General features: G+C 45.4%; 1 protein-coding gene across 3 annotated transcripts in view; it reads left to right on the forward strand.

The window, feature by feature from the left end:
- Positions 1-25,746, forward strand: part of OLFML2A (olfactomedin like 2A) — a 45,930-nt gene that overhangs the window by 15,089 nt on the left and 5,095 nt on the right. The window contains exons 3-7 of one of the 3 annotated variants that reach the window (XM_007539981.3): positions 6,867-6,974; positions 13,735-13,944; positions 16,428-16,677; positions 20,662-20,898; positions 24,146-24,331. In XM_007539981.3, coding sequence (XP_007540043.2) covers positions 6,867-6,974; positions 13,735-13,944; positions 16,428-16,677; positions 20,662-20,898; positions 24,146-24,331 — 991 coding nt within the window. The remainder of the gene's footprint in view (positions 1-6,866; positions 6,975-13,734; positions 13,945-16,427; positions 16,678-20,661; positions 20,899-24,145; positions 24,332-25,746) is intronic. The other 2 variants (XM_060200143.1, XM_060200144.1) reach the window with 2 other exon arrangements.

A 25,746-nucleotide genomic window follows, 5' to 3' on the forward strand; every position in this document is an offset into this window, starting at 1 on the left:
CCATCACCTCATTTCACAGGTAAAGAAATAGAGGCTCTTGTGAGAAAATCACTTTAGTATATTCAGTAGCAGGCATTGAACTTGAGACTTGATGCTTGAGTCCAACATTTGATTCACTATACCACCTCCCACATCACTTTACTTTTATTCCAAACCATGAATATCTGTTTCGCCTTTTTGGAGCCAAGAATTGTGAAGTTGCCTGAAATGTTTCACTGCTTGTATGCTAACATACTAGTTAGAGTGGGTCAGTCCCTAGCGTCATTGTTCTACATTGAGGGCAAGTTCCTGTAGAGGCTCACAAGAGGGTTTATGATGTTGTTCCTATTGGAGATGACCAGTGATGGTGGAGAGAGGAATCTGTTAGTGGCCTAGGCTCATCATATCTGTGTGGGAATCCTAGGATTCCCTGACTAGGGCCCCAGATGATGAGGTGGCCTTATATAATGAGCTCTGAGCATACCTTCCCTGCTCCAAAAGGGAATGCTACCTCTGTTACAATGCTGTTTGTTGTACAAAATGGCTAAGAACAAAGGCAGTAGGTATTTCTGAATGAAAGACATGCAGAGAAGCAAAAAGACCTCAGTTCTCAACACTTTCTAGAAATGTTTCTTTTAAACTTAATGTTACGACTGGGAAATAACTCACTTGGTAGCACACATGCTTTACTATGCAGGAGGCCCCGTGTTCAAACCCTGATACCCTGTGGAAGCGCCAGGTGGAACTGCCTGGGTGGCTGGGTAATGCCTTGATGTCTCTCCTTTTCTCTCATATCTCTCTGTCTCTCCCTCTTACCCCTCTCTTCCATAATAAAAATCAGCCTATGGAGACTGCTCATGATGGAATTCTCCATGCACAAGGTCCCAGATTTATTCTCTAGAGAAATAAATAAATAATTTTAACCTTAGTTTTATTTTTGTAACAACTTAATGAATACCAAAACACTTAAAGTTGGGGGAGGGGTGTTAGAATCTTTGGTCAAGTGGCCTCTTGACAACTTGGCAGTCCCTGGCCCCTACTCCTGGGTCTCTCTAGGGCCCTGCAGTATCCATGCACAGGCCAGTCTGCAGTTACAGAGACAAGCCTATCATCATCTTCTTCTTCTCCTTCTCCTTCTTCTTCTTCTCTCTCTCCTCCTCCACCTCCTCCCTCCTCCTTCTCCTCCTTCTCCTCCTCCTCCTCCACCTCCTTCTCCTCCTCCTTCTCCACCTCCTTCTCCTCCTCCTCCTTCTCCTCCTCCTCCTTCTCCTCCTCCTCCTTCTCCTCCTCCTCCTTCTCCTCCTCCTCCTTCTCCTCCTCCTCCTCCTTCTCCTCCTCCTCTTCTTCCTCCTCCTCCTCCTCTTTCTCCTCCTCCTCCTTCTCCTCCTCCTCTTCCTCCTCCTCCTTCTCCTCCTCCTCCTCCTCTTCCTCCTCCTTCTCCTCCTCCTCTTCCTCCTCCTCCTCCTTTCCTCCTCCTCCTCCTCCTCCTCCTCCTCCTCCTCCTCCTCCTCCTCCTCCTCCTCCTTTTTCACCAGAGCAGTGATCAGCTCTGGCTTATGGTGGATAGGGGATAGAACCTGGGACTTCGGAGCCTCAGGCATGAGAATCTATTCACATAACCATTGTGCTATCTACCCTTGCCCACAAGTCCAACTTCTGTTCAAGTCTACTCCACAGTTAGTTATAAGCTAAGAGGTTCCTATTTAACTTTCTGGTCTAGCAATCTGTTTGCTGTGTGTCCACTCTGCTGGTCTTATCAAGGCACCATTACTTCTCACTGTAACCTTACTGCTTCAGTGCACAGAGAAGGATGCTGAAACACATAAGAGTCTGTATGTGTGGTTCTCAAACTGTGCTTCACAGAGGCCTTGGGGCAACATGCAACTCCTCCAGGTCTGAGCAAGGTTGCAGGAGAGCAAAGACAACTCTACGCCCTACTCCAGATTCCATCAGAGCCCTTCATCCCTTTTCTGTTTTATAGATCAGAGTCTGCTCACAGCAAAGTTAAAACAGCTTGAACACCTTGGGGAGTGGGAACAAAACTGCTTTGGAATGGCCTAGGAGATAGGGCAGGAAATAGAACTTTGGACTTGAATGCATGAGGCCCTGGGTTCAGTATCCTGTGTGCCAGAGTGACCCTCTGGTTTTCTCTGTCTCTTTTCTATCCTCTCTAGTAAGTAAACAAATGCATTTTTTTTAAAATTTTTTTTACATTTATTTTATTTATTTATTCCCTTTTGTTGCCCTTGTTTTATTGTTGTAGTTATTATTGTTGTTGTTGTTGTTGGATAGGACAGAGAGAAATGGAGAGAGGAGGGGAAGACAGAGAGGAGGAGAGAAAGATAGATACCTGCAGACCTGCTTCACCGCCTGTGAAGCGACTCCCCTGCAGGTGGGGAGCCGGGGTTCGAACCGGGATCCTTATGCCGGTCCTTGTGCTTTGCGCCACCTGCGCTTAACCCGCTGCGCTACAGCCCGACTCCCAACAAATGCATATTTTAAAAAAACTGCTTTTTAATTGACTATATTTATATATATTTGGCTTCAGGGTTATTTCTGGGGCTCAGTGCCTGCACTTACTCCTGCAGGTGGGGAGCCGGGGAGATCCTTATGCTGGTCCTTGCACTTTGCACCATTTTTTTTTTTTTTTAACTAGAGCATTGCTCAACTCTGGCTTATGGTATAGAAGATTGAACCTGGGACTTCAGAGCCTCAGGCATGAGAGTCTGTTTGTATAACCATTATGCTATCTACCCCTGCCTAATTAATTTATTTATTGAATAGAAACAGAGATAAATCAAGAGGAAAGGGGCAGGTAAAGAGAAAGAGAGATACCTGCACAACTGTATCACTACTATGAATCTTCTCCCCTTGCAAGTGGGGACTGAGGGGGTTGAACCCAGGTCCTTTCATATGATAATGTGTGCACTAAACCAGGTGCACCACTGCCCAGTCTAGCTGGTTAGAAGCATATCCTTAAAATGCTATTTTTGTTAAGGGAAAAAATATTAACTTGGAAATCGTACTGCAAAAAAAAAAAAATGCAGCAACTTTTCTGTAGCTATGTGTTATAACTTTTGTTTAGTATTATATTTAGTGTCTCAATGAATTGTGTTTTAAATATAAACCAGAGTCAAATTTATATATATATATATATATATATATATATATATATATATATATATCATTAGCAGCCAATTTACATACCTAGATGCTACTTATTACTAAAGGCTTAAAAGAAAAGAGAATAGAAATAAACAAACCACTTTTGGAAGCAGCCAAATAGGGTTGAACAGGAGCGTCAGACCCTAAGAAGTGTCATTTGAGAAAGAGACAATACTCTGTCCATGCTGAGTGGGTTCTCAGAGGGACTGGGAGGAGGCTGGGCTGGAGTAACTCACCTTCCAGAGAAGCTGATTTCCCAACTGGCCCATTGATCCAAAGTTTCCCTGATCTTGCCAGTGTCTTGGCCATCTGGAGAGAAAGAAGTGTCATATCCTGAAGAGGTGTGACAGGGCAGGGGAGGGGAGGGGCAGCTGGCAGGAAGAGCCCTTGGCTGGGGGAGGGAGACCCAGCATCTGTTACTGCCCTACTGTGCAAAACCCTTCCCCTTTCTTGGTCTCAGTTTCCCCATCTGAAAATAAGCCAGGAGCAGTAACGCATAATAAAAAAAAAGAGCTATGGGGTGGGGTTGGGAGGGCTGGAGATGACTCACCTAGTAGAGAGCACATTTTACCATGCATGAGGACCTGGGTTTAAGCTCCCAGCTTCCACATGTGAACATCTGCTTGGGGAAGCTTCACACGCTGTGGAGTAACACTATGGTGTCTCTCATCCTGCCCTTTTTGTATCCCTCTCTCTTTGTCAAAAAAAAAAAAAAAAAGTGGGGGAAGGGTTTGGAGACCAGTGAGATAGCTCACCTGGGTTGGCACCTATTTTGCCTTGTGCATGACCCAGGTCTGAGCCCTTGGCATACCACCTGGGAGTACTTCAGTCCTATAGTGTCTCTCCTTCTTTGTCTCACTTTGCTTCTGCCTTTTTTTCCCCCCTCGATAAGGGTTAATTAAACGAACAGTGACTAAAAGAGAAGGGAAAAGTGAGGTAGGAAATATGCCCCATGTGGGAAGGATAGTTCCTTTAGAAGGAAACTGTTGATTTTCTTTCTTTCTTAAAAATGGAGGCCTAGTGGTCTGGGAGGTGGCGCAGTGGCTAAGGGACTAAACTCTCAAACATGAAGTCCTGAGTTGAATCCCCAGCAGCACATGTACCAGAGTGATGTCTGGTTCTTTCTCTCTCCTATCATTTCTCATGAATAAATAAATAGAATCTTTAAAAAAAAAAAATGGAGGCCTAGCATGATGAAGTGTTGACAGGACCAAAGAGAGAGAGAGAAATTTTGGTTTCTGCCAAACTGGGTTCTGCCCCTGTCTCCTGGTTAACAGCCAAGCAGCCTTGAGCAAGTCATGTTACTTCTTTAAGCTGCAGCTTCTCCACCTGGAAGATGAAAATAAAAGTTGCCCAAACCTTGTTTTAGATCAGGTCCTTAGAAGCAGACCCTGAGGCTAGTGATTCATGTGAAGTTGATTCTCAGGAAAGTGCTCCCTAGAGAAGCTGGAAGAAAGGGGTGGGGGGTGGGAGGGTAGGCAGGCCAGCAGGGTGTGGTCTTAGGCCTGGTGCTAACCTGAGCCCCAGGGCATACTGGGTTGAGGAACTGACCTATTTTTTTCTTTCTTCTTTTTTTTTTTTTTTTTCTGCCTTCAAGGTTATTGCTGGGGCTTAATGCTGGCACTATAAATCCACTGCTCCTGGTGGCCATTTTTTCTATTTTATTGGATAGGACAAAGAGAAATTGAGAGAGTATGGGGAGATAGATAGATAGATAGATAGATAGATAGATAGATAGATAGATAGATAGGAAGAGAAAGAGAGAGAGATTCCTCCAAACCTGCTTCACCACTTATGAAACGTCTCCCCAGCAGGTGAGGAGTGGGGGCTTGAACCTAGATCCTTTTGTGGGTCTTTGCACTTAGCACTATGGGCACTTAACCTAGTATGCTACCACCTAGCCCCTTTTGCTTTATTCTTCATGCTGTGCAAAGGATCTAACCCAGGGCATTCTGCTGCTGAGCAACCTGTATGGCCCAATAATTAGTCGCGCTCTCTCTCTGTAGTAAAGAGAGAGAAAAAAGGGAGAGAGATACATGAGAGAAAAAGCATTGGACTACTTTGCCATGGAATTTATTTATTTATTTATTCCCTTTTGTTGCCCTTGTTGTTTTATTATTGTAATTATTATTGTTGTTATTGATGTCATTGTCGTTGTTGGATAGAACAGAGAGAAATGAAGAGAGGAGGGGAAGACAGAGAAGAGGAGAGAAAGACAGACACCTGCAGACCTGCTTCACCGCCTGTGAAGCGACTCCCATGCAGGTGGGGCGCTGGGGGCTCAAACCAGGATACTTAACACCAGTCCTTGCGCTTTGAGCCACCTGCACTTAACTTGCTGTGCTGCCGCCCAACTCCCTACCATGGAATGTTTTTAAATTATTAATTAATGAGAAGAAAAGAAAGAGAACCAGAACACTGCTCTGGCATATGAGTTGCCAGGGATCATCCTCATTCATACTCTTAGGTGCAACACTAGCTATTTATGCCACTTCCTGGTTCTCTCATTATGAAGTTTTGACTTGTTTTATCTTTGTTACACTCATGTGGTTCTTGAGGTTAAACCCAGGTCTTCATACTATATTGCTGATCCACCTTCTTGGGCTTAGCCTAGAGCAGGATTTTATCCATCTATCTATCTGTCTATTTTTATTGTCACTGCTGCTTTACTGCTCTGGATTAACTTCTTCAGATAGAAAGCGAATTGGAAGGAGAAGGAGAGAGAAAGGAAGAGGCACCGCAGCACAGAAGCTTCCCTCAGTCCCACAGTACTCCTATCGAGTGTACTGGAGACTTGAACTAAGGTCTCACACAGGGCAAAGTAGGCATCCTTCTATCTGAGCTAATTTATAGCCCCTAGAGCTGGGCTATAAGATGCCCATAAAGATCTGATGTTGACCCAAAATGTATCAGAAGGACAAACATTCCCAGGGACCTTAGGGGTGAAATGACTAGGAGAGAGTCAGAGATACAGGTTGGTATATGGAAGCCAGGGGTAAGTGCTGACAGCCTAAGAGATCCCAGGGTTGTAGGAAGAGTTCTTCTCATGTCCACTGCCGCCCACCTTGTGTAGTTACTGTGAATCAAGTCATGAGAGCCTCTGGCATAGTGCCTGACACAGAGCAAGTGATCAAAAGATAGACACCAAGATCAAGCCAGATACAGCTCAATGGTAGAGTGTTTGCCTCCCATGTATGAGGCTCTGGGTTCAACCCCCAATTCCAAGGTAGATGGACTCTACTGCCTTCCTCGTGATAGCCTCTCTCTCTCTCTCTCTCTCTCTCTCTCTCTCTCTCTCTCTCTCTCAGAACTCAGTTCTGGCTTATGGTGATGTGAGGGATTGAACCTGAAACTTAAGAGCCTCAGGCATGATTATCTTTTGCATAACCACTATACTATCTCCCCAGCCCTTTTCTCTATTGGTAGCAATCTCAGTGCAGTGAGGGCTGAGAATCCATGCAGATCGTTTTGATTCTCTGAAGTTTTGTGCCATAGTGGGATTCATTTTGCTCCTCTGTGTCCAGCCCTGAGCTGGGCTATTTTATTATATTATATTATGTTTTATTTTATTTGATGGAGACAGAAAGGCAGAGGAAGAGAGGAAAATGAAGCTTCCTTCAATGCACTGGGGACCTGGGTCATTTGACTAGCACAGCAGCACACTATCCAAATGAGCTATTTTGCTGTGGCTCCTTTCTCTAACCCTGTACCTTCCCTGGCAGCTTCAGTCCATGGTAGATCTCCTGGAAGGCACCCTGTACAGTGTGGACCTGATGAAAGTGCACGCCTACATCCACAAGGTGGCCTCCCAGATGAACACTCTGGAAGAGGTAAGGGCATGATTTGAGCCAATGGCAGGAGGAAATTTCTGCTTTACTGCTGTGACTATTGAAAGTTGGACCTTCACAGGGCAATTGGAGAGGGAGATGCAGGCTGCAGGGCCCAGCCTTTGGAGAAGAGGTCTGATTTATGGCTCAAGCATTTGGAAGGCTGGCTGGGGAAACTGAGGCACCTGCTAGTTACATGAAAGGTACGTGGAGAGAGCTAGAACTTGGGCATGCACTCAGTTTACCAACAACAAAATCTGCACATTGCACAAATCTGGAATCACCACTGACTTAAATTACTACAGCAACAGTGCTTATCTGGAATGATGCCTCAGGGTACAAGCCAAGCCTGCTGGGGCCAGGCTGGAAGCAGTGAGGTACCCACTTACAGTGGTGTTAGAGCCACTAAGCATCCTCTTAATTAGGACAAACGCTCTAGAGAGCTGAGAATAAGGTTAGGCCAGTGTAGGGTCCCAGCTGCAGGTCTGAGGTCTATGTCTCTGTTGGCACAGCCTGGCGGGGCCTGTTTCCTGCATCCGGCCTCTGTGGGCTGCTGGGAGTCTGGGACATGCAGCAGCCAGGAGTGGGTGTGGGGGCTTCCTTTCCCAGTTTCCTTTTCAGAAGGAGGGGGCACCTGGGCATCCTGTACCCCAGGGTGGGAGATTAACCCCTGACTAGCCCCAAATTTGGGGTGTCTGCAGCTTTAACTATTCACTAAGACCAAGCCAGCAAGAAAGGTACCAGTTGCAGAATTTCTACTGGGCACCAGGATTTCTTGTGCACTTCATAGATGCCAGGAAGGCTCTCTTGATGCAAGTTCTGGATTTATCCTTCTTTGGCCTTTCCTCCCCTAATCTTAGGAAATGTTAACTCCCTTCATGTAACTCTGAGCCAAAGTATCTGGAGGGTATGCCTGCTGGAACTGGAACAAATCAGAAATTATTTCCACAGCCACAACAAAATGAGCTTTAAATTATCTTCTGTTTTGCATTATCTGTGCTTTGCTTCTGTTTGCTAAGTGAGAACTTGATGCAAATAAAGCTTTGTGCTAGTCCCAAGGAAAGGTGGAGAGAACAGTCTCACTTGAGAGGAGTCAGCTTCCTCTTCTACCCAAGGGGGGGAAATCCTGATGACTCAGGGTCCCACCTACTGTACCAGTAGGGTTTTAAAAATTTTTTTTTGCCTCCAGGGTTATTGCTGGGGCTCAGTGCCTGCACCATGAATCCACTGCTCCTGGAGGCCATTTTCCCCCTGTTGTTGCCCTTGTTGTTTTAGCCTTGTTGTGGTTATTATTGTTATTATTGGTGTTGTTTGTTGTTGGATAGGACAGAGAGAAATGGAGAGAGGAGGGGAAGACAGAGAGGGGGAGAGAAAGACAGACACCTGCAGACCTGCTTCAACGCCTGTAAAGTGACTCCCCTACAGGTGGGGAGCCGGGGGCTGGAACTGGGATCCTTGTGCTGGTCCTTGCGCTTTGCGCCATGTGTGCTTAACCTGCTGCGCTACCGCCTGACCCGCTTTTGTTTTATTTTAACTAGATAAAGAGAGAGAGATGCAAAGAGAACGATACAGAGACCAGAATGATGCCCAGCTTTTGTTTATGGTGGTGCTGGGGTTTGAACCTGAAACCTCAGAGCCTCAGGCCTGAAGGTCTTTTTATATAACCTTTATGTCGTCTCCCCATCCCACCAGTGGTTTTTGTTGTTGCTTTAGTTTTGGTGCCTCAGATGTGAAAGCCTTTCTGTATAACCACTATGCTAGCTCCCTAGCCCTGTACCAGTGGTTTTCAACTCCAGTGAGTTTGCTCCCTGGGGGAACAGTTGACAGGATCTGGAAATATTTGTGACTGCCATAGCTTGGGGGAGGTGAGTAGTAACTGATATTAATTTCTGATGGGTAGAGGCAAAGGATGCTACAGACATCCTGCTGTGCTTAGGACAGCCTCCACGACTCACAGGCCTCTGACAGATTTCAACTGTGCTAGAAGCTTTGTCCTATTCAGTTTGTTTTCTGTCTTCCCTGTGACCAGGTTTAGACACACTTCCTCATTATATAATCTTTTTTCTTTTTTCTTTTTCTTTTTTTTTTAAAGATTTTATTTATTTCTTCACGAGAAATATAGGAAGAGAGAGGGAAAGAACCAGATAACACTTTAGTACATGTGCTGCCAGGAATTGAACTCAGGATCTCATAGCTGAGAATACAATGCTCTATCAACTGCGCCACCTCCTGGATCACTTCTTTTTTTTTTTTTCTAAAGCTCTGCTCAGCTCTGGTTTGTGGTTGTGCTGAGGTTTCAATCCCTCAGGTATGGAAATCTTGTTGTATGACCATTATGCTATCTCCCCTGCCCTCTATAACCTTTCTTGTCCTCACTACAACATTTACTTAATAACATTTAGTTATTATTGTGGTAAGGATCCTCATTTTACAGGCAAGAATCAGAGTGGTAAAGTCACTAGTTCAAATTACCCAACCAGGAAGTGGAAAGGATTTGAACCCAGCTCTTTCTATCTTTTGCCCTACTGCCTTTTGGTCCCTGAGTCTGTTTACTTATAGGGCAAACTGGACATAAGTTACGTTTAGCTTATCTTCTCCTTTAAAAATATTTTATTGGTTCGAGCCCCGGCTCCCCACCTTCAGGGGAGTCATTTTACAGGCATTGAAGCAGGTCTGCAGGTGTCTGTCTTTCTCTCCCCCTTTGTCTTCCCCTCCTCTCTCCATTTCTCTCTGTCCTTATCCAACCACAAACGACATCAACAATAACAATAACCACAACAAAGGCAACAAAAGGGGGAAAAAATGGCCTCTAGGAGCAGTGGTTTCATGGTGCAGGCACTGAGTCCCAGAAATAACCCTGGAGGCAAAAAAAAATTTATTGGGGCCAGGCCGTAGTGCAGCGGGTTAAATGCACATGGTGCAAAGCACAAGGACCAGCATAAGGATCCCGGTTTGAGCCCACAGCTCCCCACCTGCAGGGGGGTGACTTCAAAAGTGGTGAAGTAGGTCTGCAGGTCTTTCTCTTTCTCTTTCTCTCTCTCTCTGTCTCCCCCTCCTCTCTCCATTTCTCTCTGTCCTATCCAACAATAACGACAGCAATAACAACAATAACAATAAATACAACAACAAGGGCAACAAAATGGGAGGGAAAAAAAAAAGGCCTCCAGGAGCAGTGGATTCATAGTGCAGGCACTGAGCCCCAGCAATAACCCTGGAGGCAAAAAAAAAAAAAAAGAACTATTTATTTATTTATGAGAGAGGAGAACAGAGGAAGAGAACAAGATATCATTCTGGTACATGCACTGCCCAGGACTGAACTAGGGACCTTATGCTTGAGAGTCCAACAATTTATCCACTACACCACCTCCTCAACTGCACTGAAAATTTCTATCAGTGAAATACTGAATTCATAATTCTGACAGTTCACAGCAATGAGATGCTTCCTGCAAATAACTCTAGTCTCTCCTGCTCTAGCTGAGTGAACTCAAGCAAAGGACACACACACACACTCAGCCCCGTTGTGTCATGAGGAACCTCCTGATGCCTATACCTGCCAGACTGCCCAGGTTTCTTTCCTTTTTTTTTTTTAAAGATTTTTTTTAATATTTATTTTATTTATTTATTCCCTTTTGTTGCCCTTGTTGTTTTATTGTTGTAGTTATTATTGTTGTTGTCGTTGTTGGATAGGACAGAGAGAAATGGAGAGAGGAGGGGAACACAGAGAGGAGGAGAGAAAGACAGACACCTGCAGACCTGCTTCACCGCCTGTGAAGCGACTCCCCTGCAGGTGGGGAGCCGGGGTTCGAACCGGGATCCTTATGCTGGTCCTTGTGCTTTGCGCCACCTGCGCTTAACCGCTTGTGCTACAGCCCGACTCCCCCCCCTTTTTTTTTTATTGCCACCAGGGGTTATCACTGAGACTCAATGCTGGCACTATAAATCCACCGCTTCCAGGGGCCATTTTGCCTTTTTTTTTTTTTTTTTTTAGATAAGACAGAGAAATTGAGACCGATGGGGAGATAGAGGGAGGGAGATAAAAATAAACACCTGCAGATCTGCTTCACCACTCATGAAGCAGATCCAAGTAAATTGTGTCCCATCTATGTACAATGGCTGGCTATGAGACCAGTAAAAGGAGTGGACAGCCCCGTGTATACTGATATGGACAGTTCTTGAAATAGGCTCAAGTGAAAATGCCCAGAGTGTTAAGACCATAGATAGAGAAAGAAACCCCTAACCATTGTCCACATTAAGAGGCTAGAGATAACATTATTTTAATATCCACTTGCATCTTTTTTACTTACTGCCATGGACATTTTTTTTTATTTCTTTATTGGGGGAGTCGGGCAGTAGCACAGCAGGTTAAGTGCAGGTGGCGCGAAGTGCAAGGACCGGCATAAGGATCCTGGTTCGAGCCCCTGGCTCCCCACGTTCAGGGGAGTCACTTCACAGGCGGTGAAGCAGGTCTGCAGGTCTCTCCCCCTCTCTGTTTTCCCCTCCTCTCTCTATTTCTCTCTGTCCTATCCAACAATGACAATGACATCAATAACAACAATAATAATTACAATAATAAAACAACAAGGGCAACAAAAGGGAATAAATATTTTTAAAAATTTCTTTATTTTGGGGATTAATAGTTTACAGTAGATAGTAAAATATAATAGTATGTACATGTACATATAACATTTCTCAGTTTTCCATATAACAATTTGACCCCTACTAGGTCTTCCTCTGCCATCATGTTCCAGAACCTGAACCCTCCCCCCTACCCCAGAGTCTTTTACTTTGGTGCAATACATGCCATAGAAACTTGTTATCTATATTTTCATTCATTCATTTTTTAAAAATTTTTATTAATGGTAGAATTAGAGCATCACTCTGGCACAGGTGATGCAAGGGGTCATATTTGGAACTTCATACTTTTAAGTTTAGTTCTTTAGCCACTATACTACTTCCTAGGTCACTTATTCATTTTTTAAAGGTAATTTTTAAAAAATATTTATTTATTTATTTATTCCCTTTTGTTGCCCTTGTTGTTTTATTGTTGTAGTTATTATTGCTGCCATGGTTGTTGGATAGGACAGAGAGAAACAGAGAGAGGAGGGGAAGACAGAGAGGAGGAGAGAAAGATAGACACCTGCAGAACTGCTTCACCGCTTGTGAATCGACTCCCCTGCAAGTGAGGAGCCTGAGGCTTGAGCCGGGATCCTTACACTGGACCTTGTGCTTTGTGCCACGTGCGCTTAACCCGCTGTGCTACCGCCCGACTCCCTTAAAGATAATTTTAAATAAATTTTTGTATTTATTTTCACTCTTGTTTCCCTTTTTTTTATTTTATTATTTTTTTTATTTAAGAAAGGATTAATTAACAAAACCATAGGGTAGGAGGGGTACAACTCCACACAATTCCCACCGCCCAATCTCCATATCCCACCCCCTCCCCCAATAGCTTTCCCATTCTCTATCCCTCTGGGAGCATGGACCCAGGGTCATTGAGGGTTGCAGAAGGTAGAAGGTCTGGCTTCTGTAATTGCTTCCTCGCTGAACATGGGCGTTGACTGGTCGGTCCATACTCCCAGTCTGCCTCTCTCTTTCCCTAGTAGGATGGGTCTCTGGGGAAGCTGAGCTCCAGGACACATTGGTGGTGTCTTCAATCCAGGGAAGTCTGGCCGGCATCCTGATGACACCTGGAACCTGGTGACTAAAAAGAGAGTTAACATACAAAGCCAAACAAATTGTTGAGCAATCATGGACCCAAAGCTTGGAAAAGTGGAGAGGAAGTATTAGGGAGGTACTCACTGCAAACTCTAGTATACTTCTGCTTTCTTACTTTGGTGCCATACTCCAAACTCAGTCAATTTCTGCTTTGCGTTTCTACTTCTTTTTTTTTTTTACATGCATAACATTCCCCAGATTCCCATTTAGCAATACAACCCCCACTATTTCATTCATCATTTTTCATGGACCTGTATTCTCCCCACCCACCCACCCACCCCAGAGTCTTTTACTTTGGTGTAATACTCCAATTCCATTTCAGGTTCGACTTGTGTTTTCTTTTTTTTTTTTATTTTTTATTTTTTTTTATTTTTTTATTTAAGAAAGGATTAATTAACAAAACCATAGGGTAGGAGGGGTACAACTCCACACAATTCCCACCGCCCAATCTCCATATCCCACCCCCTCCCCCAATAGCTTTCCCATTCTCTATCCCTCTGGGAGCATGGACCCAGGGTCATTGAGGGTTGCAGAAGGTAGAAGGTCTGGCTTCTGTAATTGCTTCCTCGCTGAACATTGTTTCCCTTTTTTAATGTTGTTGTAGTTATTGTTGTTATTATTGATGTCGTCATTGTTGGATAGGACAGAGAGAAATGGAGTGAGGAGGGGAAGACAGAGAGGGGGAAAGAAAGATAGACACCTGCAGACCTGCTTCACCACCTGTGAAGTCATTCCCCTGCAGGAGGGGAGCCAGGGGCTCAAACCGGGATCCTTAAGCCGGTCCTTGTGCTTTGTGTTACATGCACTTAACCCGCTGCACTACCACCCGACTCCCTCATTTTTTTTTAAAAAAATGAGTGACTAAAGGGTCCTTTAGCAGTCTGTTTTCCCCTCCCCCTACTCCCTGATGTCACCCCCATTCACACCCTTGAGTGTGGCCAAGACTAATGGCAGAACTAAGTGGCCAAGACTAATGGCAGAACTGAGGTGTCCGAGGCCAGGACAGAGAGATAAATCAGAGAACAGACCTCTGGTCCTGCCCCTACAGAGCATCAAAGTCAACCTGAGCCGGGAAAATGAGGTGGTGAGAGAGAGCATGCGCCATGTCAGTGAGCAGCTGAGACACTATGAGAACCAATCAGCCATCATGATGAGCATCAAGAAGGAGCTCTCCAGCCTGGGCCTCCAGCTGCTGCAGAAGGATGCGGCCGCAGCCCATGATGCCTCTTCTGCATCGGACCCTGAGAGCAAAGCCCAGGTAAGTCCCTGACTCTGATAACCAGAAGTTGGGTGGGTTTGAGAGCACAGTGTACCAATATCTGGGGCAGGGGCAGCAGCTTGGTGGGGGCTCCATGCCACAAGGAAGGGGGAGGCTGACGCAGCTGGAGAGCCTGTGGCAGTGGAGGGTGTGAGGCAGGAGGTGCCTGCTGTGCTGTAACTGCAATTGGCACAGGGGAGCTGAGGACAGGCTTGGAGGTGTAGCCAAGAGGCCTGCTTTCTGAGCCAGAACTTTAGCAATTTTTTTTTTTAGCAGAGCACTACTCAACTCTGATTTATGGTTATGTTTGGGATTGAACCTGTGCCCTAAGAGCCTCAGTCACGGAATCCTTTTGCATAAAACTGTGCTATCTTCTCTGGCCCTAGTAGAATTCTTACCTGCTTTTCTAAGCTGGTAAGGACTTTCCTATCTACTTTGTGAGACCAATTGAGAAACAGCAAACCTTTCCTAACTTCCCTACTATGACTAGGTGGACCCCTGGTGAGGTCAGACTTGCTCAAGGTTAAGGAGGTCTTGTGTTGGAGGGTGTCTGAAGACAAAACAATCCAAGCTTTCATTTCTTTCTCTTTCTTTCTTTATTTCTTTCTTTCTTTTTTTAAAGAATTTATTTATTTATTCACGAGAAAGACAGGCGGGGAGAGAGAAAGAACCAGACATCGCTCTGGTATATGTGCTGCCAGGGATTGAACTCAGGACCTCATGATTGAGAATCCAATGCTTTATCCACTGCGCCACCTTCTGGACCACCAATCCAAGCTTTTCCAACCCAACTGTGGACAGAGAGTTTTTATAGCAACCCCCTGCTCCTACCAGGCATTCCATACATAAACTCAGAGCATGCAGTAGAAACACTGGTTTGGTCACTATGCAGAGACACTCACACCTCAGATTTCTGTCACATTTGAAAAGGACCCTACTTTCAGCAGACAGCTTGCAGAAAAGACTTCCTCTCTGGCAGGTAGATTAAAAAGACGAAGCTTCTTTGGATGAACCTGTTATATTGGCCTATACACCTCAGGCTATGTGACCTGGCCAGCACAACACAGTCTAGATTTTCCCCACATACACACACTTGGGCCTCCTTGACCCATCACCCACATACAAGACAAAGTCTACACCACTCTGCATAGCAGCTCTTTTTTTTTCTTTTCTATTATTCTTTTTATTGCTGAGATTTCGTTGCTCCAAGTTGAAAATAATTGTGAGAGAAACATCATAACCCAAAGCTTCCTCCAATGCCATGGGAACTGGGTTCAAACCTGGTTGTATACATGGCAAAGCAGGCTTACTATCCAGGATCCAGGTGAGCTGTTTTACAGGTTGTCAACTCTGTTTTTTTTTTTTTTTTTGGTTGTTGTTGTTGTTGTTTGTTTGAAGAGCTAGTGAAGAAAGAAGCTGACATTTCTGAAACCCCTGCTCTCTGTTGGACTTTCTCCCAGACACTATCTGAATCCACTCCATCCTTACCCATCAGGAGGGGTGCTCACTGCCCATGAAGCAGTGAGGATATTGTGGGGAGACAATGTCACACAGAGAAAAGTTGGCTGCCCTGGACTGAACCCCAGGCTGCATGACCGCCAAGCCCAGGTTCTTCCTCTCTGCCCTTAAACCTCCAGCACAGACAGTGTGATGACGGGGCCATTTGTGTCTGCAGCTGGGACTGCCTGGGTGTTGATAAAGCAAGGCGGAAACCTGCTCTGCCTTGGCCTAGAGCTAACTTCCTGCTTGCTCCACAGGCACTAAAGGAATCTTATTTTGCCAGCAGCGTGGCAGGTCTAGATACACTCCTTGCATTAGCTCTTGGAGAGTCTGCCCCACAATGGGTGATGTCAGAGACCCTGTGTTCTTGTGCCAGGTCAGCAGCAGAGGCATTGAAAAGGAAATGAGGATAATAAAATACACAAAGTGTTACAAGTGGCAGGTCCTAGGGGTGGGGTGACCAACTATCCCAGTTTTTCCAGGATGGCAGTATGTTCAGGATGTAGGGCTTTCACTGCTAAGATTGGGAACCTTCTGAGCACACTGAAATGAGCAGGTCACCTCTCCCAAGGGCCTGAGGAACCTGTCCTCAGGTCCCACACAAAGATCACTGGAAGGTGATAGGAAGTTGACCTGGTAATGGGCCACCTCCCCAGGAAGCTGACCTTTGTATTCTATTCTCTGTAGTGAGGGAATGAACTGGAGTTAGGAAATGAGGCAGGCATCTAACTTCTCAGCTTGAGCTTCAGGCATGTAGAAGAGCTGAAGAACTGACTGGAGGAAACCGAGGCACACTCCAGTTATTGTTGTAGCCACTCCAGGGGAGAAAAGCCCTATCTTCATGAGCACTTGAGATGCAGAACCTGGATCAACACAACCCCTCCCAGCCCCTGTGTGTTGTTCACAGATCCCTCCCCTCCACCACCATCCCCCCAACATCCCTTCTACCATTCCCCAAATTTGAGGCTTCCTTTCTCTCCCAGGACACGGGCGGAGGGAAAGGCAAAGACAGCATCAAATACAGCAGCATGCAGAAGAACTTTGTGGACAGGGGCCTCCCCAAACCTCCAAAGGAGAAACTGCTAAAGGTGGAGAAGCCGAGGAAGGAGGGCAGCAAGGGCAGACTCCCCCAGCCCACAGCCAAGCCCCGGGCCCTGGCCCAGCAACAGACTATCATCCGAGGCATCACCTACTACAAGGCTGCCCAAAAGGAGGCAACAGAGACTGTGGCTGGTGAGTTGAAGGGGAATTAGAACTTTGGGGAGTGCATTTAGCTAACAAATGCCCACACCCCAACAGCCAGGGTCAGATTGTCCAAGATTCGAACTGTACTGGTCATCTGTTGGATGTCTTTTGCTCAACACATCATGGAATTGTTGGGGATTAAACAGTCCAGCTGTGGCTGGGGAAATAGCTCATCTAGGAAAGCATTAGACTTGCATGCCTCTGGCTGACAGTTTGACACACCCCCACCCCACACTGCAGGTACCAACATGTTGCTCTGGTTTCTCTCTCTACTTCATATGAAACAAATACATTTTTAAAAATAGAATTTGGTAGGGGGTTGGGCGGTGGTGCAGTGGGTTAAATGCACGTGGCACAAAGCGCAGGGACCGGCGTAAGGATCCCAGTTCGAGCCCCTGGCTCCCCACCTGCAGGGGAGTCACTTCACAGGTGGTGAAGCAGGTCTGCAGGTGTCTATCTTTCTCTCCCCCTCTCTGTCTTCCCCTCCTCTCTCCATTTCTCTCTGTCTTATCCAACAACGAACAACATCAACAATGGCAATAATAATAACCACAACAAAGCTACAACATCAAGGACAACAAAAAGGGGAATAAATGGCCTCCAGGAGCAGTGGATTCATGGTGCAGGCATCGAGCCCAGCAATAACCCTGAAGGGAAAAAAAAAAAGAAAAAGAAATAAATAAAAATAAAATTTGGGGGAGTCAGGCAGTAGCACAGCAGGTGGTGCAAAGCACAAGGACCAGCATAAGGATCCCGGTTCGAGCCCCCGTCTCCTGACCTGTGGGGGAGTTGCTTCACAAGCTGTGAAGCAAGTCTGCAGGTTTCTCTCTTTCTCTCCCCCTGTCTGTCTCCCCCCCCATTTCTTTCTGTCCTATCCAACAATGACGACATCAATAACAACAACAATAATAACTACAACAATAAAATAACAAAGGCAACAAAAGGGAATAAATAAATAAATATTAAAAAAACAAAAGCCACTCTAGAAATAGAAGGCCATCCTCAGGGGTTCAAGTCCCCACCCACTTCTTTTATTTATTTATTCATTTTTTTGTCTGCAGGGTTATTGTTGGAGCTCAGTGCCTGCACTACAAATCCACTGCTCCTGGAGGCTATTTTTCCTATATTTTTTGTTGTTGTTGCTCTTGTCATTATTATTGTTATTGTTGCCGGATAGGACAGAAAGAAATAGAGAGAGGAGGGGAAGACAGAGGGGGAGAGAAAGATAGACACCTGCAGATCTGCTTTACCGCTTGTGAAGCGACTCTCCTGCAGGTGGGGAGCCGGGGGCTTGAACCAGGATCCTTACACTGTATTTATTTTTCAAATCTCTTTTTTCCCTAAGACTTTATTTATTTTTAATTTTTTTAAATTATCTTTATTTATTTATTGGATAGATACAGCCAGAAATCAAGAGGGAAGGAGGAGGGATAGAGAGGAAGAGAGACAGAGAGACACCTGTAGCACTGCTTCACCAACCGTGAAGCTTTCCCCCTGCAGGTGGGGACCGGGGACTCGAACCTGGGTCCTTGAGCATTGTAACATGTGCGCTCAACTAGATGTGCCACTGCCCAGCCCCCAAAATATAATTTTTAAAAAAACAGATTTCCCTTCATGCAAAAGCTGGTGTGACAAGGTCTTGGCTTTCTGTACTCTGGGCAATGTACCTCCTTGTTCAGCTTCACTTTCATCTCTAGACTGGCCTTGGAATGGTCTCCCCTGTTCTCTCCAGAGAAAAGCCCACAGCCTGCTAGATCTTTTCAGCAGCTCACTGCTAGATCACACAGAAAGACAACAGAATAAATCTCCAAGAAACAAGAAAAAAATCCCGAGTCTGAGCCATCCTCCTGGTTTGTCCACCAAGACCCTCCCTCATGCCTGGTGTCTCTAAGAAGTGTCCTAAACCTGCTCCCCATCTCCTGCTGACCACCTCCTCCAACTTTGCATGCTGAGCAGCTCATAGCCAAAGGGACTGGAAGGAGGCATTATCAGGAACTGACCTCCTTCAAGAGGCCCCCTCACCTATGGGTCTCTTGGAGCTTCAGGAGACTCCCTACCCCATTCCCCCAACTCCTCATGATAGCTACTGGTGCCAAGTCCTGCTAGTTTGTCCTGGCCATCAAGCAGACCTCTGACCCCTGGCCAGGGCACTGCTGGGAACAGCTGCAGTCATGTGATTCTGCCAGCAAGATCTGTGGCAACAAGCCCCTTGCCCAGCAGGCTGTGGAGGTCAGGCCACCCTAGGGCCCCTGACTAGAGAACATCCAAGGGCCTGATTCAACCTGTGCAAAGAGAAAGCTCTTGTGGGAGAGAAAAGGAAGAAGCCTAGTGGTGGTGGTGCTGATGATGATGAAGATGATGATAATGATGACGATGATTTTGCCTACAAGGCTCCATCATTCCCGACAACCATTTTTTCTTTTTTTTTTTTTAATAAAGGTTGAAAGATATATATATATATATATATATATATATACATATATATATGTATGTATGTATGTATGTATTAGAGAGACACAGAGAGAGAGAGATGCCTGCAGTATTGCTCAAACACTTCTGAAGCTTCCCCCATGAAGGTGGGAATGGGAACTGGAACCTGAGTCCTCATGCATGGTAACATATGCTCTACCTGGTCTGTCTCCATCCAGCCCTGCCAAGTGATTACTCTTAAGTCAAAGGACCTCAGTACATACCTTAGGGGCAAGCACATAATTCCTTTCTTTTTTGCCATTCTTTGTCTCTAGTATGCTGTCCCCTGGAGCTGAAGTATCTTTGTCCTTTGGTTGTATGACATTGAATCTTTCCCTATCCAGACGCTATCCATCCTACCCAGAGAAACTGTAGTTCAGGGCTGTCCTAGGGCCAGCTCCAAATCAGGTCTAGAATTGAGGAAGTCCTGTCAGCAAAGCTCCTGCCACCAGGGCGGGGAGAAGTGAGGGAGAGGGTTCTGAGAATGCTGAGAGGTGGGAGCTAGGAGATGAATGAGAGAGACAGAGGCCAGGTTCTGAAGGTGACAGGAAGTGTCAAAAAATGAGCAAGAGAAAGCAGAGTGGGTAAGAAATGGAGTAAGTGTGTCTGGTAGGGCTGGACTGGGGGAATAGCATAATGGTTTTGCAAAAAGACTTTCATGCCTGAAGCACCAAAGGTCTCAGGTTCAGTTCCCCAGCACCACTATAAGCCAGAGCTGAGCAGTACTCTGATAAGAATAATAAATAAGTAGTGGTTTGTGAGGTGGCACAGTGGTTAAAGCTTTGGACTCTCAAGCATGGGGTCCCAAGTTCAATCCCGAACAGTACATGTACCAGAGTGATGCTTTGGTTCCATTTCTCTCTCTCCTCCTAGCTCTCTCATTCTCTTATTTTAAAAATAAATAAATAAGTAAGGTATGGGAAGTGACACACCTGGGTGTACACACACATTACAATGCTCAAGGACCTGGGTTCAAGCCCCTGGTCCCTACCTGTAGAAGGAAAAATTCATAAATTCATGGGTGGTGAAACTGTCTGCAGGTGTCTTTTTTACCTCTCTATCTCCCCTTTCCATCTCAAGTTCCTCTGTCTCTATCCAAAATAAATAAGTAATAATAAATAAGGTCAAAGCTTCCCCTCTTGGAATCTAGGAAATGAAAGAACTGCTACAATGTGTTTCATCCTTCAGAGGGAGAAGAGTGTCACATTCAACAAGATTTGTTTTAGAAAATACCAAGAAGATGACTGACTCATTTCATAGAAACTTTATCACTCATTTCCCAGAGGGGGAAGCTGAGACCCACCAAAGCAGGGACTTGGCCAGGGAGCCAGGTGATGACCACAGATCCTTCAATTTTCAGCCCTTTCACTTCCTGCCCTCCCCTCCACCCCCCATTTCTGACCTATTGACCCAGAAATGGGAATCTGGAAATCCCTAGAGCCTAGGGAAAGCCCCAGGCAGCAGATGCTACAAGGATATTAGCACAAGGTCTTCTTTCCTTAGACGGTGCTCTCAAAGATACTACCTGGCTAGAGCAACTTCCACCCAGGATGGAAAGCAGGCGACCAGGACCCAACTCATCGGAGCATGAGGAGCCAACATCCAAGCCCTCAGAAGGAGTGGACTTGGCCTCTGGCACCACCATGTCAAACCCTACCACCACCCCTACCTCTGCTACTAGTCCTACCACTAGTCCTCTGCCCACCAAGCCAACTTCATACCAGGAAGTTGCTACACAAGGTAAGTCCTCAAGCCAGGGGAGATTTTCATATTTGTTAAAGATAATAATAATAATAATAATAATATGGGACAGGAAGGTATAGTCTGGAAGGTCCCAAAATTTTGCTAGTTGATCCCTTACAGAGAAAGTCTGACCACACTGACGTTGAAAACAGCTCATATTGGGAGTCGGGGTGGTAGCGCAGTGGGTTAAGTGCAGGTGATGCAAAGCACAAGGACTGCCATAAGGATCCTGGTTCCAGCACCTGGCTCCCCACCTACAGGGGAGTCACTTCACAGGAGGTGAAGCAGGTCTGCAGGTGTCTATCTTTCTCTCCCCCTCTGTCTTCCCCTCCTCTGTCCATTCTCTCTGTCCTATCCAACAATGATGACATCAACAACAATAATAACTACAACAATGAAAAAACAAGGGCAACAAAAGGGAATAAATAAATAAATAAATATTAAAAAGAAAGAAAGAAGACAGCTCATATTTTCAACAGATTCTTCTTAAAACACTTCCCTACAGATCCATCATCAGACTTAGCAACTAGTTTCATTTCTTTATGTCCTCTGTCCAGTCTTTGGTTGCTTTTTCTGTCTGGTACAAAGTGTTAGTTTCTGTGTTCTGATAGAAATCTTCCTCATTGGGTAGGGGTAGATAGTATGATGGTTATGCAAAGAGACTCTCTTGCCTGAGGCTCCAGACTCCTAGGTTCAATCCCCCACACCACCATAAGCCAGAGCTGAGCAGTACTCTGGTAAACAAAAATGTAAAACAATTTGAAAAAAAAGGAGTTGGACGAAGCGCAGCGGGTTAAGCGCATGTGGCACGAAGCACAAAGACTGGCTTAAGGATCCTCGTCCGAGCCCCCGGCTCCCCACCTGCAGGGGAGTCACTTCACAGACAGTGAAGCAGGTCTACAGGTGTCTATCTTTCTCTCCCCCTCTCTGCCTTGCCCTCTTCTCTCTATTTCTCTCTGTCCTATCCAACAATAATGACAACAATAATAACAACAACAACAACAACAATAAAAAAAAACCAAGGGCAACAAAAGGGAAAATAAATAAATAAATATAATTTTTTTTTAAAAAAACAATAAAAAAAAAAAAGAAAGAAGAAATCTTCCTCATTGGAGGCCAGATGGTGGCACACTAGGCTAAGTGCACATAGTATAAAGCATAAGGACCCAAGCAAGGATCCCAGTTCAAGCCCCTAGGTCCCCACCTGCAGGGGAGTCGCTTCGTAAGCAGTGAAGCAGGTCTGCAGGTGTCTATCTTTCTCTCTCCCTCTCTATCTTCCCCTCCCCTCTCAGTTTCTCTGTCCTATCCAAAATATCAAAACATGGCCATAGGAACATGATTCGTAGTGCAGTGCAGGCACCAAGCCCCAGCGAGAACCCTGGAGGCAAAAAAAGAAGAAAGGAAGAAAGAAGGAAAGAAAGAATAGAAATCTTCCCCATTAAAAGTCATCAAGCAGGGTGGCACACCTGGTTAAGCACTCACATTAAAGTGCGCAAGATCCCAGGTTCAAGCCCCTGGTTCCCATCAGCAGAGGGAAAGTTCTCTTATGGTTTCCCATCTGCAAAGGGAAAGCTTCATGAGTAGTGAAGCTGGGCTGCAGGTGTCTCTCTCACACTCTATCTCCCCGTCCCCTCTCAATTTCTCTGTCTCTATCCAGCACTAAATAAATAAATAAATAAATAAATAAATAAGAAGAAACCATCAAAGGGGTCCGGCAGTAGGTTAAGTGCACATGGCGCAAAGTGCAAGAACCAATGTAAGGATCCCTGCTTGAGCCTCCAGCTCCCCACTTGCAGGGGGCTCACTTCACAAGCAATGAAGCAGGTCTGCAGGTGTCTATCTCTCCCCCTCTGTCTTCCCCTCTTTGCTCAATTTCTCCCTGTCCTATCCAACAACAACAACAGCAATGATAATAACAACAAGGGCAATAATAACAAGGGCAACAAAAATGGGGGAAATGGCCTCCAGGAGCAGTGGATTCATAGTGCAGGCACTGAGCTCCAGCAGTAACCCTGAAGGCAAAAAAAAAATCAAACCTGTTTTTATTTGGGGGTGGGGGAGACACCTATAGCATTGAACCCACTTCAAATCCAAGTGCATCCACTTCTAGGAATGTGTCCTAAAGGCTCCACCAGCAATGTGACATCAGTTGCCCTTAACTGCTTTCTTTGTAGCCTATTTCTAATGTAAAAAACAAAAGAAAAACCACTACACTAAAGGTCAAACACTGAGGGAATTGGTTAAATAAATTAAAGGATAAAGCTGTGTAGAACCTCAAAATCACATCATTCAAAGGCCCCTTAATGATGTGAGAACTTTCTCAGAAGAGGAAAAACAGGATATGTAAAAGGGTGGATTCAGAAGAATCGTGTGTTGTTTTTTTTTTTTTAAAAAAAAAACAGTGTCTGAATGAAATGTACATACAAAGAAAAGAAAATAGAACATGTTTAAAATGTTTTTGGATAATGATATTTTGAATAAACTTTGTCTATTATCCTTTCTGATTGATTCTGTGCTTTCTACAGTGATCAGATGTTGCCATGATCACAAGAGAATTTTTCTTTTTAAAAAAATTTTATTTATTTATTTATTTTCCCTTTTGTTGTCCCTTTTTTTTCTGTTCTTGTAGTTATTATTGTTGTAGTTATTGCTGTCGTCTTTTTTAGATAGGACAGAGAGAAATCGAGAAAGAACGGGAAGACAGAGAGAGGGAGAGAAAGACAGACACCTGCAGACCTGCTTCACCACCTGTGAAGTGACTCCCCTGCAGGTGGGGAGCCAGGGGCTCAAACCGGGATCCTTAAGCTGGTCCTTGCGCTTTGCACCATGTGCACTTAACTTGCTGCACTACCGCCTGACTCCCAGAATTTTTCTTTAAAAGTTATGGCCTGGGTAGCCTGAGAGGTAGTGCAGTGGATAAAGCATTGGACTCGTAAGCATAAGCTCTTGAGCTCAATTCCCATCATTGCATGTGCCAGAATGATGCTGCAGTACCCACCCCCTCTAATAAATAAATAAATAAATCTTTTTTTTTAAAAAAAGCACACACACACACACATACTGGCCAAGGATGTACCTTATTGGCAGAGTACAGGCCTCACATGTTGGGCTCAATTCCCAGTAACAAAAATAAGCAAATAAATAAATATCTTAGAAGATTTCAAAGAAAACATCAGGATAGAGTTCAGTTAGACCCAGATAACACTCTTAGTATTGTGATATGTATATGATGTATTGCACCCAGGTAGGGAGACAAGCTGTGAGGGCACCCTCCGAGCTGTGGACCCCCCTGTGTGGCATCACAGCTATGGGCGCCATGAGGGAGCATGGATGAAGGACCCCACTGCCCGGGATGACAGGATCTACGTCACCAACTACTATTATGGAAACAGCTTGGTGGAGTTCCGCAATCTGGAAAACTTCAAACAAGGTTTGGGATCCCTAAACTGGGGAGGGGATGTGAATCCCATTATGGACTGTGAGAGGCCTGGAAAAATGGAATGTGGGCAGCTTGGGGAGGGTCCACTATAAATACTGGCCCTCCTTTGCTTTGTGGTTTCCTGTGGTCCAGACTTCCCCAGAAACCCCAAGGAGGGGAGTTTGGGAGCACTTGATGTGTGTCTGCTAGTAGTTCCATTTTGGGACAGATAAGATAGATGTGGCTCTGCCCTAATGAGTATAGCTCAGCATTAGGAGAATGATGCCTAGATCCCACCTATTTAGTGCTTTCTATATACTAGTCACCCTGTGTGCATCAACTCATGGTCGGGTCCTAATTCTGGGGAGCAAAATTTTACAAGTGAGCAGCACTCAGGCCTTAGAGGAACTTCAGGTCTAGGCAGCACTCAGGATGGGACTGTCAGCACAGGGAAGAATGAGAGATTTGGTCATAGGGTCTGGGGCACGATGGAGGGAAATGGCCACTAAATAAAAACCTTCCTCTAGAAATAGTCTGATGGGGGAGGTAAGGGCTTGAAGAAGTAATTTTAGTTCAACACTAGTGAGAAAATTCATAAGGTTGTGGGAACCCAGTCTGGAGGTCAGTCAGATCTTCTCAGAAGAGGTGGTGCTGAGCCCTGGAGGAAGAGCAGGAATAGACCATGAAGACAGGAGAGGGAGACATGTTGCAGGTGACAGACCCAGCATGTGCAGACCTCGCAATGAGAGGGAGCATGGTTACACAGAAGGGAGGTGGGCAGCCTGGAGATGGGTCAGCAGCAAGAATGCATGCTTTGCATTTATGAGGTTCCAGGTTCGACCCCCAGCACTAGATGTTCTATTCTCTTCCTCTCTCTCTCTCTTTCTGTCTCTCTCTCTCTTTCCCTCATTAAATACATGTCATTAAAGAGAGAGAGAAAGAATGATGGCAGTGTCTCAATGTCTGTGCAGGCCTCATAAGCCATATGAAACAGTGTTGATTTGCCCTGAGTGCCATGCCGTCACTGTATGACCTGAAACAGCTCAAGTCCTTCCTCTAGAAGGTTCAACTTGACCTTTACACAAAGGTACACAGGCTGGTGTGGAAGAGGCCAGTGGCAAACGCTAAGACAAAGACTTAGTGAAGACTAGAGGAGAGTCCCTTATTCAAGCCTTACTGAATCAGATGGGGTTAGGAACAAGACCTTCAAGCCTGCCCTCAACTACTTTTTTTCAGTGCTTGTTAATCTAGAAAAAAAAAGCTCTGCAGTTCAACTGCCTGTATCACCAAAGGAGAACTAATTAAACCCAGAAATTAATTAGACCTAGAGGTGAGGCAAGGGAAAGCTTCTGGGAGAGGTAATATTGGCTGGGGACTTGGAAGGATAAGGAAGACTCCCCCAGGCAGACCAGATGGGATGGCAGGCC

This window comes from Erinaceus europaeus, chromosome 10 (assembly GCF_950295315.1).
Source record: "Erinaceus europaeus chromosome 10, mEriEur2.1, whole genome shotgun sequence".
NCBI classification, from domain to species: domain Eukaryota; kingdom Metazoa; phylum Chordata; class Mammalia; order Eulipotyphla; family Erinaceidae; genus Erinaceus; species Erinaceus europaeus.